The 20,593-nt window shown below is 41.8% G+C and overlaps 2 protein-coding genes and 1 long non-coding RNA gene across 6 annotated transcripts in view; 1 reads left to right on the top strand and 2 right to left on the bottom strand.

Annotated features, from left to right (window-relative positions):
• Nucleotides 1–9,418, bottom strand: part of klf8 (Kruppel like factor 8) — an 84,699-nt gene extending 75,281 nt beyond the window's left edge. For all 3 annotated transcript variants that reach the window (XR_001225144.2, XM_025910658.1, XM_013276473.2), the window contains exon 1: nucleotides 8,696–9,418. Coding sequence is in view for 2 of the 3 variants with exons in the window: in XM_025910658.1 (XP_025766443.1) it covers nucleotides 8,696–8,722 (27 nt within the window). In the remaining variant the exon portion in view is untranslated. The remainder of the gene's footprint in view (nucleotides 1–8,695) is intronic.
• Nucleotides 9,419–9,562: 144 nt separating this feature from the next.
• Nucleotides 9,563–20,593, top strand: rbm41 (RNA binding motif protein 41). Of its 2 annotated transcripts, none has more exons than XM_005458235.4 (7): nucleotides 9,563–10,016; nucleotides 13,952–14,068; nucleotides 15,355–15,556; nucleotides 15,976–16,180; nucleotides 17,399–17,913; nucleotides 18,465–18,612; nucleotides 19,595–20,593. In XM_005458235.4, exons 1-7 carry the CDS (start codon nucleotides 10,009–10,011, stop codon nucleotides 19,732–19,734), a joined length of 1,335 nt encoding a protein of 444 aa, XP_005458292.1. In that variant the 5' UTR covers nucleotides 9,563–10,008; the 3' UTR covers nucleotides 19,735–20,593. The 2 variants fall into 2 exon arrangements, with proteins under 2 accessions (XP_005458292.1, XP_005458291.1); XM_005458234.4 differs by lacking the exon at nucleotides 9,563–10,016 and adding an exon at nucleotides 10,839–11,105.
• Nucleotides 16,221–18,458, bottom strand: LOC112847984 (uncharacterized). Its single transcript, XR_003221840.1, has 2 exons — nucleotides 18,268–18,458; nucleotides 16,221–16,983 (listed from the first exon to the last, which is right to left on the bottom strand). It is a non-coding gene; the product is annotated as an uncharacterized LOC112847984 (long non-coding RNA).

Genomic DNA, 20,593 nt, shown 5'->3' with positions numbered 1-20,593 from the left:
ATGGGAAGGAAAAACTCCCTTTTAACAGGAAGCAGCATTCAGCAGAACCAGAAGACAGAAACAGGGTGTCTGCCTCCCCAATCCAAACTGGAAACTGGTTCCACAGAAAGCTGAAGACTCTGCCTCCCATTCTACTTTTAAATATTCTAGGAACCACAAGTAAGCAGTGTGAGAGCGAAGTGCTCTATTGGGGTGATGCGGTATTTTGAGGTCTTTAAGTTAAGATTATTCTAGACAAATTCCTCTACATATTCTTTAATGTGGTCCAATTTAAAGGGAATGGCAGCACGGAGCAATTTGCAGTCTCAATTTGCAAAAGCCGTGTTTTCATCGAGGCGTAATGGCTTTTATCATTTGAAAAACTTTCTTTGGTTGAACAGCTAAGGCAAACTTTTGTGAATCCTTCTAAAGAAGATGACTGTGTTTCAAAGAATGATGCAACGTCTTGCATTTAGAAAGTTTTTGTTTAGAAGTCTCAAGTATCCAAAAAACAATAAGCCTGTGTTTAATGCACTCCTGTTCAACAACAACACTAATCAAGGGGCAAAAACTACACGCAGGTTATTCGTTTTTCCATACTGATGGGGCAAACTACCACATACACAATGAGCCAAAACCTGCAAAACCACAAGCATGGCTGATAATTTCAAGAAAGTAAAACAAAAACAAACAAACAAAAAAAAAACCAGATCAACTTTCATCGACACAAATCAGATACAAAACAGCAGCAGCATTTCTATCCTCATTTCTGAAACACAGATAACCTGAAAAGTCAGCGTGACCAGAGATCTTGGCAAACTGCTGTTTGAGAGCATTTTGAAGGGTGAGGTGACAAGCTGGCAGCAACCGGCTGATTCTGGTCTTTGTCACCCTGACAACTCAGTAAAGTGTGTCTCTCAGTGCGTGTGTTCATACTCAGTGCTAAGCAACAAATATTTTAGGCAAAGACTTTAGATTTTCAGGTTATACTATCAGGGCTCTGTCAGTCTAAATTTATTCTGCAGCATTTCAGCACAAGTTGGACTAGATCTAATGAAGAAGTAAAAGACAACAAGAACAACCTTAACCAAAGAAGAACTAAGGCAAATTATCCATAGGTGCTTTTGGTTCCAAGGAAGTACCCCTTATGTGTGTCCACAAAGCATGAAGTGGTTACATCAAAGTTCCTAAAACCCCCATTTGTGACATCTTTTTTAAGTTCTTGCCTCAAAGGTTCCTCTTGTGCTGGAGAGTACCTACCTCTGAGTGGCACAAGTGTACCTTGATTGGTCTAGATTGGCGCAACACTGCCAACCACCATATTAGAAAGAAAGAAAAATCCGGGTTTGATATTTGTTGTGTCAGTAGCATAATAAGAAGGAGATCTGGCATGCAATGAACACCGAGTTTAAATCTAGATGCAGATGTCCAACTCTGCAGGAGCAGAAAAGTTTTCCAGAGAAAAGCCACCAAAGTGCTTTTTTTTAAGCATCACATTTGATGGTGATTCCAAATATGCAGTTTTCATCTTCCAATGACGACCGAAATCAAAGTTAGTTTACATAATACTTCAAAATAACTGCCCAAATAAATGCCTGGAGGCATCGTGGGATGAGTGCCAAGAGGAGAGACTAGCTTCTACAAGTCCACAAATAGCTCCAAAAGATGAAACAATACAAAGAAAAATGGATGAACAGTAAAGTCCAGACTAATTTGAGTAAATATGAAACAAAATTAAAATGCAATTTTGATATATTAGAAGCTTTTTTTTTTTTAAATTTAATGCTGGCATTTCCTCTCAATTACCCGGGGCATCCACATAGAGCAAAGCACCGTATAAAGAAAAGGACAAGTAAAAGCAAAACACCCTGCAACCAAAGCAGATCTCATTTGGTGCCGTTTCTGGGTGCGTTCTTGGGTACATACAGGCATATGGTGGTAATCCAAAAACAAGGGATTCATTAGCCGGGCTTTTGGAGACTTCTCATTAGCAGCACCATGAGCTGTGGTTCGCCTCCGGAAGCATTCCTACTGTTTGTGCCAATGCAGACAAAAAAAAGGCCTTAAAGGTATGCAGTTCTCAGAGGACCACCCCAGTGGGTAGTTACCCTCAGGCAGTTCCCAGAACTGTTTGATCCTACTGGACAAACACTCTGGAAAAAAACTTGTCACACCAAAAGTGGATGGGTTTGAGGTGTTTTCTATGGACCCAGCTAATACTGGCTTAGTACAGCTAGACTGGTATCAGTGTATCCGTTATGTGACAGAAAAAAAAAAAAACTAAAAGATGCTTCAGATGGTTTAAAAGCTCTGCCTACATTGTTCGGTGTCCTCCTAGCACTGTCTACACCACATGCAGCAAAGTAGCATCAAAGCACGAAAAAAGATAGAAAAGAGTTAAAAAAAAAAAAAAAAATCTCACAGCAAGTTCAGGGTTTCTGTCAGAGTATTACTGGCCTAAGCTGGTCCACTGCTTCGCCAATAGATCAGATTTTCTTATTAACATATAAAGCTGCAACTGCAAAATTTAGCTAATGTGTTTTATTAGCCTACTGTTGGTACCTTTGGTTCCTTTATTCCAAGAGGTCACCACATTAAGACATTAAGACACACATTAAGAGTTCACAAGCTTGTGTTCCCCTTAGAACACCAGTATACCTGCTGCATTGGTGTGCATTGATGTGACGTCACTTTTGTCATACAGTACCATTTGCCAAGGTGAAACAGCGAGCATAATGGCTTCACAGTCCCAAACCAGAGATTTATCATGTCCTGTCTCCCTCCCCTCACCCTGAACCCCTCACAGCAGATGGCTGCCCCTGCCTAAGACTGGTTCTTCCTGTTAAAAGGGAGTTTTTCCTTCCCACTGTCACCAAGTGCTTGCTCATCCAGGGTTGTCTAATTGTTGGAGTTTTCTCTCTGTTCTTGCATAGTCTTGTGTAATTTTGTGTAATTTTAAAACTGTGTATATACTGTATATTCTGTGTATTTATTATCTCACTCTTATTGCCTGTTTATGCCCTGCCCTTATCTTCAACGTCATGCTGCTCTGTTGTATCTTAATTGCCCCTTGGGGATAAATAAAGTCTTTCTGATTCTGATTCTGATTTACAATGTAAAGCATTTTGAGGCAATTGATATTGCAATTTGGCACTTAATAAATAAAACGGAGGGAAATGTGTGAACCACTACATGGACTGCTGTTGCCTTTTAACACTTTGAAAAACCGCAAAGAAGTTTGAAAGAGAAAGATTAAACCAGGGACATGTTATAACTTTTTGCTGATTTACTTGTTGCCTTCGTAGGTTCTCAGTCATCCACGTCAGGGTAGACGTAGGAGCTTGTAAATTTAAAAAAAGACGATAGGACTTCTTTAAGTTTGTGAAGACCTTTTATCTCAAGTCCCATTGCCTTCGTCTTCAAGCTCTTAAGAATTACATGTTCGGTATCCATCAACTGGTCTCTCTTGATCTCATTGCTCTCTGTGTATGCAGAGATGTCCCTAGATCATCACGTCTCATATCAGTCTGTGCCTCACGATTACCACTATATGGGGGTTCAAACTGCTATATTAATTGAGTCCAACGTTAGGCTGTTCATGGGCCCTCGGGTGCCAGTAAAGCTGCCAGCGTTAACGACTTTCCTGGCAGGGACGCTTAAGCTGCTCACCAGTTTGTGAATTACACATCTGGAAAGTTAATAAACAATGACCCAATTATTTACTTTCTCATTGTGTGGCTATCGTACTGCGTGTAATACCAGCCAAAATATCAATATTGGAATTGTTTACTCCCTGAAAATAACATTAATTATTAACAAATATTCAGTGTGATTCCCAAAAGGCCCCATTTCCTGTTTACATATGGATGTTAAGGAAAAATGAAAAATAAAATGATTCAACTTCATTTCGACGGCCAAACTTTTTGCACAGTATGGTCCGTGTGCGTGCACAGAGGGGGTGACGCAACATCCCTGTTCTGAGAAGTTTGCTCAAACTTTGTTCAGCATTGTTAATGATTGCCTACAGTGTGGCATCTGCTCTCTGTTGCACACACACAGACACACACAGAGGCAGACTTTGTATTCAAGGGCCCTTTGCTGCTGATGCCCTGCCCAGGAATGTACAGCTGAACCTGCTCTCACATACAGTCCAGCTGATCCAACAGACATGTGCACACAGACACACACACACACACACACACACACACACACACACACATATAGTATAAACCATGGAGCATGCCCAGCTATGCCTCTGATGAAGACTGTGCAATGCTATCACTTTCAAATGAGAGACAGCTTTAACCATGATGGGAGGAAATTGATTTCCTCTCCCACGCTTCAAACACAGCTAACTGGGTCAGAGGTAAAAGTAAAAACAGAAAGCAAGGCGAGGGGGGGCTTTGAAAATGAAAGAACTTGAGAAAACCGATGAGACACCACAACAACAACAACAACAAAATGCTCATCTATTACAGTCATTCTAAAAGGGAAAGTTCAAAAGAAAGTGCAGCACTAGGTAAGTTTACAGCTCAGGATGGGGCTGGGGGGATACCACTAATGTTTACATCCTGTCACACTGTCACGAGCACAAGTTCCTCATCGGGGACACATGCACACTTCTTTCTGTGCGATGACACACTTGCTGGTGGTAATTCAATGAAAATAAAACAGTTCCCACATGAAAGCGCTCACAATAAAGTCTTCTGATATTTTCTTTTTCATGTCTTTGCATAACCAGGTCATGACTTCTGGAGAAAGAATCTGTGCACCACCTCTACAGCTGATATCTCCAAAACTGGGCAATCTGCACCAAAGAAATCAAAATGGAACAACAATACTTCAGGCCATATTTTATTTTCTGAGTCACATTTTATCATTTCACCATAATCAGCCAGTTTCATTTTAACTCCTAATGTGCAAGTCAGTGACGAAGAACCACATAAGCTGAAATGATAACTTTTAACAGTGTAAACAAATGTCTGCTTTGTGATTAATTTCACAATAAACTGCATTAAACTCCTTTAGTTCCAAAGAGATGTATATCTTTGAGATTTCACCGCCACAGAGGAAGGCATGAATTTCACTTTCTGGGTTTGTTTGAAACAAATAGAAAAAAAAATGTGACAGTTTGCACCAACTGTGAAAAACTTGAAACTGCAAAGAGACTAAAATGCGAGGCTTGGTGAGGCGAGGCATCAACTCGGGTCTACAAGACCTCTCCATTACAGTTCCAACCACATAAGTACAGTGCAGAGAAAACCACAGCAACAGGGTACATGAAGGTATGTGAACTTCTCAGCAAACTGACTTTGACCTCAAAAGATCACCTGCTAGTTGCACTGCTGCTTGCAACTTATAAAAAAAAAAACAAGAAGAAGAAGAAAGAACTATATTTTTTGGGAGGTGGGGTACCCTAACAGAGACATTTCTACTGCTCTGATGTTTGGTTTTAAACATGGTAGCATGTGGCATCCATAAATACAGATAGATGCAAATGAAAAGTGGTAATTAAAGTACAAACCTTTCAAAAGCATTGCCGTTCCAGTTCCACACTGGCTGTAAACGTCCTGCAGATTTACTGGATTTGGCAGAAAAAGTGCGTGAGAGCCACACTGTTGTACATATGCATTTAAAAGAGTCATCGAAACATGGCACAAGTCATAAAAGTCGTTCTCTGTTTAATGGATTCACTCAAGGCTAATTATAATCAGGCAAGGGAGCGGCCGTGACAACACCTCGCTCGGTTTCTTGCAGGCTGAAAGGATCTAATAACTGTTAAAAATGCAGAGGTTACACCGTGTCTGAGTTTTGTTTTTCAAAACTGGTCTTTTTCAGTCACAGGGCTTCAGACAGATCTATTGGTCTCCACTTTAAGGTAAAAGCAAATCAGTCAAGCAGTTTCCCCTGGAGACAAAAGCACTTTTGACCGTTCATACATTTTTTTGTTTCTTTTTTTAAACAAAGCTGGTCGTGCAGGAATTTATAGTGAAGCTCCATCACACAAAAGAGGGGAAGAGGCGATGCTATAAAATCAAATGTTCTTGCTGTTCACTAGAGAAATGCTGAACTTTAAAAACAGGCAAAAACAAGCCTGTAAAGTCAGATAGAGGCCTCAAACATCCTTCCCATTTAAGGGTATAGTGAACCGGCTACAAACACTGAGATCATTTCAACTTCCACATCAGCTCCACCGCTCAGAGAAATGTTTGTATAACTACACTTCCCCCTAGCTGCCTTACTCTCACTTCATTTGGCATAGACAGCAGTTATTCTCATTTTAGAGTCTGCTAATCATTCTAAGAATAAGAGGAAATGCATGCATTGGTGTGCACATGAGAGATGCAGGGTTTTTGTGTAGGGGCGGGTATTTGCATAGTACATACAGTACCTGCTCTATTATCATGAATGCTAGATGCAGTGCAGACCTCACAGAGAAGCACTAGGTGCATAGGTAAGGTTTACCTTTTTCCACAGGACTATAGGAAAAAAATAGCTTTAAACTAATTCATACACGTGTACAGGGTCTCTTACACTGCAGTATGGAGTTCGCATGTTCTCTCTGGGTACTCTGGCTGCCTCCCACATTCCAAATCAAAGTGTATGTTTGGTGAATGGTGTGCTAATGGTTGTCTGCCTCTCTGCGTGTGACCTGCCCAGCCCCTACCCTGCCTCTAGCCCCATGGCAGCGCCGCTCCTCGATTTGGATAAGCAGAAGAAATTGGATTCTACATCAAACAATCCACTACGCTCACATCCATCACATAACGATACGTCTGCATGTGATTTGGCGGCAGACTTTGTAGGTGTCTAAGACTGGCATCTCTTGACGGCCAATAATGCCACAGTCAACAAATCAACGTCTGAATCAGGAGGTTGGAGGATGGAGTTCTATCAGCACCAAGACTGGGGTTCACATCCCCGTTGGCACTTCTTCTGTTTTTGCCACTCAAAGGTTTTCGATTTTCCATAGGGGACTTTGACATATTCAGATATTCCCTCCATCCAGCTTCTGTTTATTCAATTCAACACAGAGACAGACAACCATTCACATCTATGGGCAATCATCAAAAGAATAACCAGTTAACCCAACCTAACATGCTACTACAAATGATTGGAAATGCACTAAGAAGCTGTTTCTCAGCTACCATTAAACACAAAGGAGAACACACTATTCACTGCTGGGTGTTGGACCTGTAAACTGAGTGTGCCCCAGCTCCTATTACAAAAACTGCAGAAATATGCAAAGTGAGTGGATTAACTGTGCAAACACCACAACGTAAAGGCAGCATCTCACAGTCACTTTAAAGCACATCTGATGGGTGGCAACTTCTGGAGAATAGCCAAATACTTCCAAGTAAAGGAGGATTTTGGGCTAAAATATGTATCCCTCCTTTTCACTTTTGCTTTCACCCTGTAGTTAAGCTTAAGCACAAAAAGTGAATATTAACCCTGCAGACTTCACCCCAAAAGTGGATTTAGTTTGTGTGGTTTTTTTTAGATGGCAATGTTGGGGGGGGGATCCTGGCTTTATGCCTTTGTGTGTGCACGTAGGCTAAAAAGTGTCTACTTCACAACTTCCTATTACATAGTAAATAATCTGTTCCAGATGGTTGCAAGCCTTCATAATAACTGTCATTTAATCAATGAACCAATCATCTGCTGGATGAGTTCTTCTGGTTTCCGTCATTGCAAATTCAACATCGTCCAGCACTGAAAAACAACAGCTGTATTTCACACAGTCCTCCACCTGCCACCCCCACCCTCTCCATGCTAACACGGGATGTGATGTCATAGGCGTTTCACTACACATAAGCTGAAATTGAACTGATGAACTGATGCCAGTGTGTGATCTGGCATCTGCTGCACTGTACGCTGCATGTCACCATTGGCTGGTCATGCAGATCCACAGATCAAAGTTCGCTGCTTTATCAGGAAACCTGAAAGTGCTGCACCAAACTGTGGCCGGGGCTTCATCACCTATCTACAAAGCCAGCCATCAAGCAAACAAACAAACAGATCTGGAGCTGCAGTGATGATACACTCCACACGCCAAGTTTCATTTAGTTTCGAGCAGCACCGCCATCCTGACTGACACTCAAAACGCACACCGCTGAAGCGCAGAGGGGAACATCTCGGCAGCAGGAGCCCGGTGCAGAGTTAAGCTGGAGGCAGTGCACCTGGCTGCTTTCCCAGAGTTGTGTTTGAAAAGAGGCTGCTGGCCCTTTAAAAGCTAAGATGGTGTCCTGCAAGCTGCAGTTGCTGCCTTCCGTTTCCTTCCTGCCTTTCAGAGATCACAGAGCATTCAAAATTGAACCTGAACTATCCTGGCACACAGAGGGAAAGCCAGATACACAGGACACACACAAACACACACACGGAGGATTTTTTTTTCTCCTTTTTTTGCATTAGAATTAGAGGACTCTCGGAATGATGTTATTGCAATGCAATGAGGTCGCTGTTACAAAACTCTTCCACTAATTTGCAAAATAAACTGCCTGCAAGGATACACTTGTGACTGTTATAGAAGCACAGGCTATATTCGCTCACTGACAGTCATATTTTTGGCTCATGTTGGGTTGACAATGTCAACTCTGCTTGTGTACAGGCAGATCACCCACACAGGTAGATGTTTCTTCTTCTTTTTCTTCTTCTTATTTTTTTTTTTTTTTTAATTCCTCCACTGACCAGTGCAAAGCCAATAACGTGCACTTACTTTCTTGTTACGGGTCTCCGTGTGCATCTCGGTTGCCGGAGCGGTGCAGCGGCGGAGGGGTGGAGCAGCAGGAGCAGGAGGGGGTCGGTCGGGGCTTTGGGTGTAGCTCTATCTGAATAAGAACTGTCAGGGAGAGAGAGGAGGGCTTTTTTGGGGGGGCTAGTTTTCCACCTTTACAGTCAAATATTTCGGGATATAGGAACACGATCCCTGCCTCTTCCAGTGTTTCTTTTCAGTTCATATCCGCGGCGTCGAAGGCTCCCTGTGCTTTTACCCCCCCAAAAAAACAAAAAAAAAAACAGCCAGTCTCTCTGTGTCTCTCCCTCTCTCTCTCTGTCGGCGTGTTGTTGCCGTGTATTCAAGGGCTGGGCTCTCTCTCTCTGCCTTTTCCTCCTCCGCCTCTCCCTGCTTGTGACCCCACCCTGCGTCCCCACCCCTCATCTCTCTGTCAGTCAGGAGCTGCGCAGCCCTGCAGCCCTGCAGAGGAGCGGGGCCGCTCTGCCGGCGACCCGACACCGGCAGCGGGCGGGCGGGCAGTGGAAGAGGAGCTGCTGCAGAAGCACCAGCGCACAAATGCAAAGAGAGAGGCGTGGAGGTGTGGGGGGCTTTAATTGCATCTACAAGCACTGCTCTCCACATTACCCCCTCTCCCATGCACTAATGCTGTGCTGCAGCAGCTTATTGCCCACGGATGATGATGAAGAGAAACACCCATGTCACCTTACTGACGTCACCCAGCAGGCTAATTGAGGACACTTAAGCTGGGCGGGGAGGGTGGGGGCGTTAGGAAATGTATCGAGGCTTTGCAGCATTCAGTTTGATAAATGTGACACCGTGCACAGCCAAGATGGAAGGAGGAGAGGCACAGCCAGTTCGGGTGAAAGATGTAGTCATAACCACACCCTCGGTAATAGAGAGGGGTGTGGCAAGTGCGAGGGCGTTATTATTTTTTTATTTTCTTTTTCTTCAATAGGGATTTTGCACAGAGGAAAAAATTTAGTCTGCATGTCAGGACTGATGAGCGCAAAACGGAGCCAAATAATGCAGAGGAGATGAGCAGTGTGTAATGTGCAGTCTAAGAACCTCAGGCTTTTTAGTAATCCCGGTTTTACATTAAAAATGTTCTTGCTAGGGGGATTTTTCAGCCGCAAATACCCATAATTTGGGGTTAGGTTAATATCACACAAAGGTGTGATACGCTTTCTTTATTAATTCCCACAACTGTAAACATGAAAAGGGTGCTAACAGTTTAGTTTCTGTCGGACTACATTTCCCATGATTCCACACCGGAACTGACAATTCTGCCAGGAAACATGAGGAGGTAAACAAAACTTTCAGTTATCCTTGTTGTATATTACTCATTTCAAACATTTGTGCCACTTGAATCAAACACGCTGGGTTTTAGACCCCGGTTAACGACGCTGTAAGGAAAAAAATAACAATGTAAAGCCGTTACGTACCTTTTACGTTTACCTCAGGATGTTGTCATGGAGATAGCAGCTAAAATCATGTAGCGTTAGCTTCTCTGTCAGGCTATCAGCTCTAAAAACTACTTTTACATGTTTATTCAGCACTTCTGTAGATTACTGTTAAGCACGGACCGTCTCCCATCTCGTGTGGCCGTTACCTTCGATCTGGATAATGTAAAAAAAAATAAATAAGTCACAGAAATATGTTAGCATCATCTCATGCACACCAAAAGCAAGGTGAGGTTCTATTTTGGCTTCCTCTGTAGGTGAGACAGCATTGGGCTTTTTCGGAGCAACCACTCATATTGTATTCATACAAATGTACCGTAAACAAAAGCACAAATAAAGTATGATTATGTACCTTCTAAATTCAAAAACTGCTAAATATCTAAAAAATATAAGCAGAATTCTTTGCATTGGAGAAGCATGCCCTACAGAGTTTAGTAGTTAACGTGGTCTAATTTACCTGGGGCTGAAATCACGCTGTATAACAGTGCGGGGAAAAAGGTGTGCAACAGCTCCGAGGTCTGTTTTCTGTCGTTTGGTGGGTGTGTCACGAGTGCTACCCAATGAGGAGTAACCAGGACGGACAGGATTAGGAATGAGTGTGTCAGACAGAGACAGGTCAGGTTGAGCAGCTTGGAGACATGACATAGTCTGGACGTGAGCAGAGGAGGGATAGTGGATATAATGGACAAAGGATGATGAAGATGGAGCTTCCTGTCAGGGGAAAAATAAGATGACTGCAGAAAGGATTTATGGATGTAGTGAAGGAGGACATGCAGGGGGCCGACGTGACGGAGGAGGAATAGGATTAATAGATGAGATGGAGGCAGATGATCACCTGTGGTGAAAGTGTTCAAATATTCCAAAAACCTACCTTCTGGTTCTTTTTCCATTCACATTACCTTACCCTGAATGTGTGTGCGTGTATTCTTCAGGTAATGTAATAGACATAGAGATGTTCACAAGTAGCAGATTTTTGTTACATCAGGGTCGTTCCATCTCAGATCATCAGATTTTTAGATCATTTTCTGCTTGACCAGCTCCAATTAGTTTGACATATATAATGAGTTCTGTGAAATTTTAGCTTCATATATTAAATACCTTCATAGATATTTATTTTTAAAGAGGCCTATCCATCCACTTCTTTTTGCACTTTTGCATTTGAGCGTGAATATCTCAAAAACTAAAGCCTGAAATTTTTACTGGTCTTTCTTACTTAATACAGGATCTGCTTTATGGTGGATCAAAAATACAGTAAGGAGAGATAACAGGAGCAGCAGTATATCAGACCATTTAAATGTGTGCAGGAGATGCAGAAGAGAGTGAAAAACACAACTGCCAGTGCAACTGCCATAAAAACCGAAAGAAGTAGAAAGTACCAGCAGTGCATACAGCACTTGGGTAAAATACGAGGGTGCCTTAACATCATAGTTTCCATTTAAATAAACAGTTTGACGAGGTCATCCATGTTCACTGGGTGCAACATCCCAGCTAACTCATATGAAAGTCTATACGTTTAATAGATGTCAAAAGGTCACTGTACAAGTAGATTTTGATGTTTCTTCACACCCAGCTGTTGTCTAAGGAGGTTGTAAAGAGAATGGCTGGACTTCTTTAAGTTTTGTGAAGACGTTTCACCTCTAATCCAAGAGGCTTCTTCAAACCGTGGAGAGTCCCAGGTATATGAATCCTGGAGAGGGTTGTCCATCCAGAGGGTTGTTGACCCACTATTAATCGTGTGCCTCATCACATGAGCCAAGGTGAAACCACTGTGAGACTTTGCCTCACCCTATTATGTGACTTATTGAGGTCACCAGATGCAACATGTGAGTGGGGGTTGAGATGACTGGGAAGGGATCTCAAGACTGCATTGTAAGTTGTAGAACTGAAGAAGACATCTTCCCAAAACTTAAAGAAGTCCAGTCGCTTTCTTTCCAGGCTCCCATGACTTAGAGGAATGAGACATACACTCAGGTGTTCTGGAGATTCTGGCATCCAGAGATAAGGCATTTGTGGGAAGTAGGCACAGCTGTTTGACAAACTGTAGGCTGTAGTGGGTGTTTTAGGCTACCTAGCACTCCTGGCTAGGGACCCTTAGTTTTGGGTGAAATAGACATTATAAATGATAGACACAGTGAAGTCTACTCAGACATGCCTTAAACCTTTATTCTGTTTAATGCCCAACAGGACAAAAGACTTCCAGTCCTGTAGAAGTTAAGAGAAAACTGGCTTGTGCTCTCGTTCTCTTTGACCTCAGTGAACACTTTCCTGATGACCTGATGATGGGATGAGTCACTAGTTTTGGTCAATGTTTAATAGAATAATAAGATCTTTTTGTGAATTTTGGTCTTTCTAAGAGTCAGAAAGGATGAATATCCAGTATGTGTTCATTAGTCAGTGAGGATGCAGTTTTTCCAAACGCGCCCTTCGCTCCTCACGTGTGGTCTCAAAACACCAAGACGTCGATGGCAAAAACATGCAGTGAACGAGACTTCACTAACCAATGGGTGATGTCATGTTTGCAACATCAATTGCATGTGGCTCATGCAAGTTATCTCCAGTCTATATTTAAGTCATAATTTTTGCCTGAAACTTCTTGAAGATGTTTTTTGAGAAAAGAGTCTTATGTGTTATCCAATAATTCAGTACTGAATCTTTAAAACAAATTTTATAGATTGAAATCTAATAATGATGCACCAGTGCTCAAATGAGCATCGATAGCAATATTGGGCTTTGTGACTGCATCAGCCTATTAGGAATGACAAAGCAGTGGCAGCAGCCCATGTTTGTCTCCTGGCCAAAATATCAAGAAGATAATATGTCAGAGAATTGAACTGACACTTTTACTCAAAGCAAAACAGTACTTTTTCATTCAAAATTGTAAGATTATTTTTTTAACCTTAAAACAAATCCCACAGTCCTTCAGTGCTGCACACACCGCCTGAGTCTGGGACAAGCAGTAGATATGACAGTGTGACCTCCTGCAGGGCATCTACATACATATATCAGTGCATATTGCAAAAACCTACTTCAAGCTTGCGTAATATTCTGTGTTTTGTGAAGATTTACAATTCCAAACTAATTCTGGCACATGATAAAAGCATTTATAATGTAGGGATAGGCACTCCAAGACATTATTTGCTTTACAATAATTTACCAAGTAAATTGTTTAATGATTGGCTGAAAAAAGCAGGTATTTATTGGTAATAGAGGTAGGGATTTTTCAAAAACACAATGAACAAAAACATATATGCGTCTGCTGTCGGCCAGATTCTCAATTTAATAAAAAAAATCTAATGTCCATATAATAAAGCCATATTGATTGAATTCAAAAATCTGCAATGGCCTGGTATACTTGCTCATATTAAATCATTTAGATAATTTTTCTAGCAAAAATACCCATTATCCCATTATCGCTAATGTGAGGACTTTCTCTGATTCTCTGTGTTTGTATCTTCCTTCAATACTGTGGGGTTTTCATCTGTTAGTAGTTGTAAGCAGGTGATATGAGGTCATTTTTCACAATGTTGTTAATTTTTTTTTTTTTTTGAGAATTCCGGGAAGCTAAAATAAATACAGATGTTATTACTGTTGTTTGCATCAGATGTGGTTTAGTGATTTCAGGCACTTTTTCTAGAAAGCCGTACTAGTTGACACCTCCCACTTGATTCAGTCTTGTGAACATAGTTGTGGCCTTTTTAGCCAGTTTTGAAAGATATCTCTTTTATATCCGCATCCAGTGAGTCTCTGAACTGCTGTGTGTCTGTGTTAAATTTGTCAGAGTGACCCGGCGACCCTGTGAGGATGGCCCGCTGCTGGAAGAGCAGGAGACCGAGGGCCAGCGGCAGCTGCATGGCCTCTTGCTGCAGCAGCTCCACACTGACGTCGACATTGAACGGTCAGAATAGGAGGAAGCATTATACATGATGTCTGCATAACGTTGAGGCACAGTGCAAAATTTAGAGTCCAATATGGTGAAATATCACATCATGTACACAAACTTCAACGTTTGTCCCTAATGTCATGTAGATTTGCTTTCAGTTCTGCAGATATTCAGTGAACTGAGGACAAGTAGTAGATATGACACCACATCTACATCTACCACACTGTGACCTCCTGCAGTGCATTAGCATCTACACAAATGCTGTATAGCAATATATTCTGCAAAAACAGACACCATGCACTCACTGAAAGGTACCCCCCAAAAATAAAGATAAATACAACAACAACAATAATAATAATAAATGCATAAGATAAGTATACATATTCAGACTTTCAAACACATGATCAGATATTCATTCCTGCATACACACGTTAGAAGAACAAGAGCCAAAAATAATCTTTCGCCCTTTCAAATCTACAGAAATAAGTTTTTAGTTGTTTAAAAAAGCCACAGATTCAGTAGACCTGATGAGCTGTGGAAGTCTGTTTCAAAATTTAGGAGATACAACTTGAAAAGTTTGATCACCTCTTGATTTAAGAAGCTTAGATGCAGTAGTTTAGTGCTTTGTATATGTGTTCCCCCCTTTGCAATGTTGGAATTGCACTCAGTTTCATTGTATGTGTTAGATGTTACAGTGAATTAAAGATATTCTATTCTAAAGTAAGAGTGTGGAACAGTTGAAGGACCCTGATCACCTGTGGGAACCCTGTCAATATTGACATAAAATCCATAAATTGTCTTTTAATTCAGCTCAGTTTTAAATCTAATACTGATATCATTTATTGGTCAAACTGAAGGCAGATCTGCTTGATTTATGTAGATATATATTTAGTTTTGGCCAGCTTGTGGTTTACCTCTCGCTGGATAAAATTCGTGTCACACAGTTATAATATATAAACATTAAAGCAAGAGAATCAGACCTGTCTTTGTGTTACTCAGTGGGAGGACAAAGCCATGCAACTTCATTTGTACTGAACGTTCTGTGCTTTATAAAAGAAAAATCCCACACTCTTCTTACTGTGAGGTGCTTCGAACAAAAGCGTCAGATGCTGTGTCATGTTATCCTCACTGTCCCACAGAGCAGCACAGCCCTCGGGGCTACAGAAACACACACAGTCTTTTCTCTTTCTAAAACATCTGAAGCCGCCATGTGACCTTTAAACCAGAGTCTCAGATAAGGCTACAGCTGCTTTTCCAGAGCTTAGTTTTGATCTCGTTCTGAAATCATTTTTGTCTAACAGATGTGTAGCCAAGAGGCAGTGCTTTGCCCCAGCGGCGCTTTATCGGCCGTTTGGGGAGCAGGCAGCGGGAGTGAAGAGCCTCTCCCAGTTCCAGGCCCTGCAGGATGGGGAGAAGGAACTGGCCAGCCTGCGGGAGCTGGGCCTGAATGACACTGAGATCCAGCTGTGGCAGAGCAGAGATGCACCAGAGACAGCAGAGAAGGTAAAACATCCCCGGAGGACAGAGAGGCGGCTCCAAACAGGAGAGGCTGGGTTTGTCTTGTGGTTTGGAGTGTTTTCACACCACAAGACATGTTGTGAGTCCATTATACAACTGTGTCAAAACTTTTTCTTTCTTTTTTTTGTTTGGTAAACCTGGGTAAACGAGATAGAGTTTCTCCAACATGATCATGTATTGAAGTTTTTACTGGTTAATGCGTAACTTAAATCTCAGAGACTTTGAGGTTTTTCCTTATGAATTTGTGGGGATCTTTTCACCAATTTCATCTCAGAGAATGCACAATTTTTTACTGCATAAATGTAAGAGTTTCTCGAAAGTTTTGAGGGATTATTTTTAGAGAAAAACACTTAAGCAAGGCTAATGCACACGTCCTTTAGATGAATGCCTTTCTTCCCACACAGTCCCATGGTGTGTGTGCAGCTCCAGGTGCAAAGGAAGAGCGCCTGCAGGCAATTAAAGACAAAATCGCCGCCCGGATGGAGCTTCTGTCCCGCCCACAACGCTTTGCGTCCAGCCGGCCGCTGTCACGCCGGGAGATGGAGATTGAACAAGCCCTGTTTCATGGGAATGACCGCCTGGGTTTCCTCACAGCACTCTATCATCGAGGTACAGAGTTTTTGGTGAAAAAGAAGTCACAGGTCAAAACTCAAATATTACACTTTAGAGTCTTGTTCGAGAGCATTACAGCAGTTTGAAAGAGTTGCCGGAATAGGGATTGTATGATTTTGACCTTATGGGCCATAAATACCTTTAACACATCTTCAGTTCTGTTTTAGAAGTGACTAGTTGTGGTTTCTTTGTGGAACTGATAGTAAGGAAGCTCCAGCGCTGACCTCTCATCTGAGAGGCAACAGCTGCTTTCACTTTGAAAATGATTAAATTATATTTAAAAAGTGAATCCTTCCTTATTTTGAGCCATAAATATACTTTTACAGCAATGAGGTCATTGTTTGTACAAGCTGAAACTTCAGACTGCTCTAAAGACTCCACTTCAGGCAGTTTTTTCTACTATTAGGTCTATATAATGTAAAAAAAAAAAAAAGGCGGATATCCCCAATCTGAACATTTGAAGCACACAAGCCCCGCCCACATGCTGTTCAAGGGACAGCCATTGGAAGAAGAAAGTTTGAAGTAACAATCAAAATTAACCACTACTGACTTACAACTGTGTACTCTTAGCAGAGAAAAATAGATGAGTATTATCAGCCTCGCTGGCTCTGTTTCCCGCTCTGCCATATGGGGTCCCACAGGGCTCAGTTTTAGGGCCACTGCTTTTTGCACTTCTTCTGCTTCCACTGGGATTCATTCTTCTTTATTGTTTATTACATCTCGGCTGGATTATTTTGGGCAAAGCCAGTCTTCCCTCTTATGTCTTCGCTTAGTTGAACATGCTGTATCGTGTCTTTTGCCTGGGACACATAAAGAAAAGTAAATAGCACCTGTTCTGGCTTCATGCCATTGGTTGTCTGTGCTCTTTAGAGTCAGTTTCAAAGTTCTCGTATTTGTTTTTAAATCCTTAAATGGTCTCATCTGAGCTGCTATACCTCTACACTCCTGTCTGAGTTCTCAGGTCATATGACCAGTTGCTCCTACATATACAGAACTCCAAGCAGAAGCTCAGAGGGGACAGTTACCTAAGTTGTCCATTTTTAAACTCATGTTAAACACATTTATCTTTCTTGTCCTTTGACTCAGCATGAGACAATAATTCTACTTGTTTTTACCGTAGTATGGTGTGGTATTTCAAATTGTAAAAAAATCTGCAGTCATCTATCATAATTGTGTCATGTCAGGAAAGTGTAACCTGTGTTGTTTCCATCACAGATGAAGATAAGAAGGAGAACCAACAGGGGGCAACCTCTGACCCACTGGACTCTATCTATAGAGAAGTTCTCAGGGAGCAGGAGGTGAAACAAGCTTCACAACAGAAATCTGAGGGAGAACCGACAGGCGCACCGCACACAGCTGAATCTGACCAATCACAAAACTCACAGACAGACAGAAATCAATCGAGAGATGCTTCTGACAGTCCGTCAGACCTGCAGGCTGGAAACAGTCGCTCATCCATCCAGCCAGACTCAGTTTCAGACACCTCAGATCAGCAGCACATTGAAAACAGACCAGAGCATCTGCGACTGGCTCCTCTGAGACAGATTAATATAAGCCAGCCAATCAGCAGCCTGTGCGGAGCAGCAAAGGCGGGGCCAAGCAGACCACTCACTGTGACGGGGGAGATTGAGACAATTACAGATGAAGAAATCCTAAAGAACCGGGAATCAGAAGAAGGGATCCGGAGCATTCCAAGGTTCCGAAACTACCAGCCGGGGAAACCCTCCAAGGTCTCAGCAGCTACCTTTGTAAACCTCACACCTTTATGATGATCCTGACAGATTAGTTCCTTTATCTTTAGGCCAGCTGTGGCACCAAATTATTATTTCCACAGTTTCTGCTCTCAGCACTTCCCAGATTGTTGTTTCTATCTAACATAAAGGCATTACATCATCTGAAAGTGTGCACATCCACCTCTGCGTGTGGTGTATTTATTCCCTGTTCCCCATAGGGATAACATTAAAGGCACAGTGAAGCTGTATGTTGGCTGCACAGTAGCGCTGCTAAAATGACACATTAAAATGGAACAAATCATCTCACCGCAATTAACAACCTTTAAGATGTGCAGGTTGAGAGGCACTCACTTGTAAATTGAGCTTGATGATAATTGTTGTATACTGTAATTATAGTTTCCTGCGAGCACATCCAAGCTGCAGCTGGAAACAGAGGCCCACATCCTGGTATCATCAGATGTACTTTCAGCACAACACAGTGCGACAGTCAAGAGATGGGCGGTACACAACATGACCAGCTTCACTGTGCTTTCTCTCTCTTTGTGTAGGTCCTGTGTGTGAAGAACTTGAGCCCACAGGCGTCAGTGGCCCAGCTGGTGGCGCTGTTCTCCAGATTTGAGAGGAAGGACGGGCCCCCGGTGCTTTACCGGGTGCTGACTGGGAGGATGAAGGGTCAGGCTTTCATCACTCTGCCAGGTGAGAAAGATAAGAGGTGAGAGTCGGGTGGTGTGCAGGCAAAATTATCTGCAATACAGCTAGGTGTGCAACAGGGGGCGATCAAGGAGATGGTACTCAATGAATACAACAGCTAAAATAATTCTTTACACCAGTTTCTACACAAAAAAACTACATGTTGTTTCAGTTTTTGCAACTGTACCATCGCAAATGAGAAATGCTGACATTCTGCTAAAGCGTGATTGGTCCAGCTGGTTTCTACAAAAAAATCCAATTTGTTGATGGGACCACCTCAATGGCTGAAAAATGGGGAAAGACAGCATGTTAAAAAGTATGTTTACAGCCTATGGATGGACTTTCTCCGCTCCACTGAAGGGGAATGGGGGTTTTTATGACTCGTTCACCTGGATATTAGAGTTAGGGGCATGTCTGCTTTGTCTGTGAGGCGTTAGAGCGTGTTATTGTTTGTTGGGCCTCCCCCTCTTTTATTCTCACTATGGAGGGCACCTGGCACAAACAGTAACTAGGCGTTGGAGGCGTAGTTAAACCACAACAGAAACCTCCCTGTGTGTAAAAGAGCAGCTGGTTGTGTAGTGGTTGAAGGGGATTGGTATCAGGAGGCTCCTGCTCCAAATTCTCTGCTGCTGCTGGTGGCTTCATGCCTGAAATCAAAATGGCGGAAGCCACGAAAGCAGCTCGTGGTGCTATGGCGTGCCTAGGCTTAACAGAAAAGTCTTTTACTAAAATCAACATCAATCCATGCACATTCTGTCTAGAAAAAACACAAACATGATAAATTGATGAAAATTGGCCACAAAAAACCTTACAGAGATTCAAAAACACATACATTACATTTGTTCTGCAGCTCCACAGGGGTCCTTTCATTCCAGACTCTCCCCTCATGAAACCGGAAATCCACAGAGTGGGAGTTGTTATTTTCCTTATTTAGTTTTTTGGTTCTTTCCTTGGGGTGTTACTTGGCGTGTTTCTTTTTCTTTGGCAGATGCTGAAACGGCCCAGAATGCCTTGCAGTTAGTCCACAGATACCGGTTGCTTGGGAAACCTTTGGTGGTCGAATTTGGCCGTGAACGACAGGAAGAGGAGAAACAGAAGGAGAAGGAAGGGCAGGAGGAGAAGAAATAAAAAAAAAAAACACAAGAAAAATGTTTTTTATGTAAATAAGACTGTTGTGAATGGCAGACTAAAACTAATGTCACAGTGAATTTATTTTCTGTGGATATAAATTTGGATTCTTTGGCTTATTATTATCAGCAGCGCCTGTGTGTCATTTATTTTGATAATTAAACGTATTTAAATGATCCAGAATCTTAAAACATCCAGTAACACAAATCTGTTTCTCGGGAAAAGCTTTTTGGTTTTCGAGTCAGCTCAAGCATCTGCTTCACGTCACATGAAGAGACTTCACATGAACTTGTTTCATGTATAAAAACACCCTTCATCATTTCACATCATTACTGTATCTACTTTAGAGTTTATCAAATGTTGTCTTTCTAGATTATTTAAAGCAATAATTATGTTATGACTTGTAGCAAGATTGTTTTGAAATGTCTTTGCAATTTTTTTTTTGTGAAACTAACTGAGCAAGCAGTCCTAGTCGATGCATGCAATCCACAGTTTTCAGCTTATATACATTTTCTTACAGCTGCTTTATTTTCCACTGCAGTTTAACATGCAGGGCTTCTGTGAAGGTTTCGTTAGTGTTTTAGGTGTGAGTTCACTGCTGTTCCATATGTGGGCACTAGATGGAGCCATTCAGTCATTAAGGTTAAGAGAAGTTGGGTATGAAGCAGCAGCTTGTTAAGAGACTTAAAACTAAAATCAAGGTTGAAAAAAATTAACATTTTTGTTAACTTAAATAAAAGTAAAAACTAGACTTTAGAAATTGTTTTATAAAACTAACAAAAATAAAAGAAATATGCAGGAAACAATAGTTTTAGTCTCTGTCACAGACAGCATGTGGTATGTTTACTTTGAGGTGCTA

The sequence above is a fragment of the Oreochromis niloticus genome, linkage group LG10, assembly GCF_001858045.2.
Source record: "Oreochromis niloticus isolate F11D_XX linkage group LG10, O_niloticus_UMD_NMBU, whole genome shotgun sequence".
In the NCBI taxonomy this organism is placed as follows: Eukaryota; Metazoa; Chordata; class Actinopteri; order Cichliformes; family Cichlidae; genus Oreochromis; species Oreochromis niloticus.
Note: the sequence above shows the minus strand (reverse complement) of the source record. Positions and strands in the feature narration are given on the sequence as shown.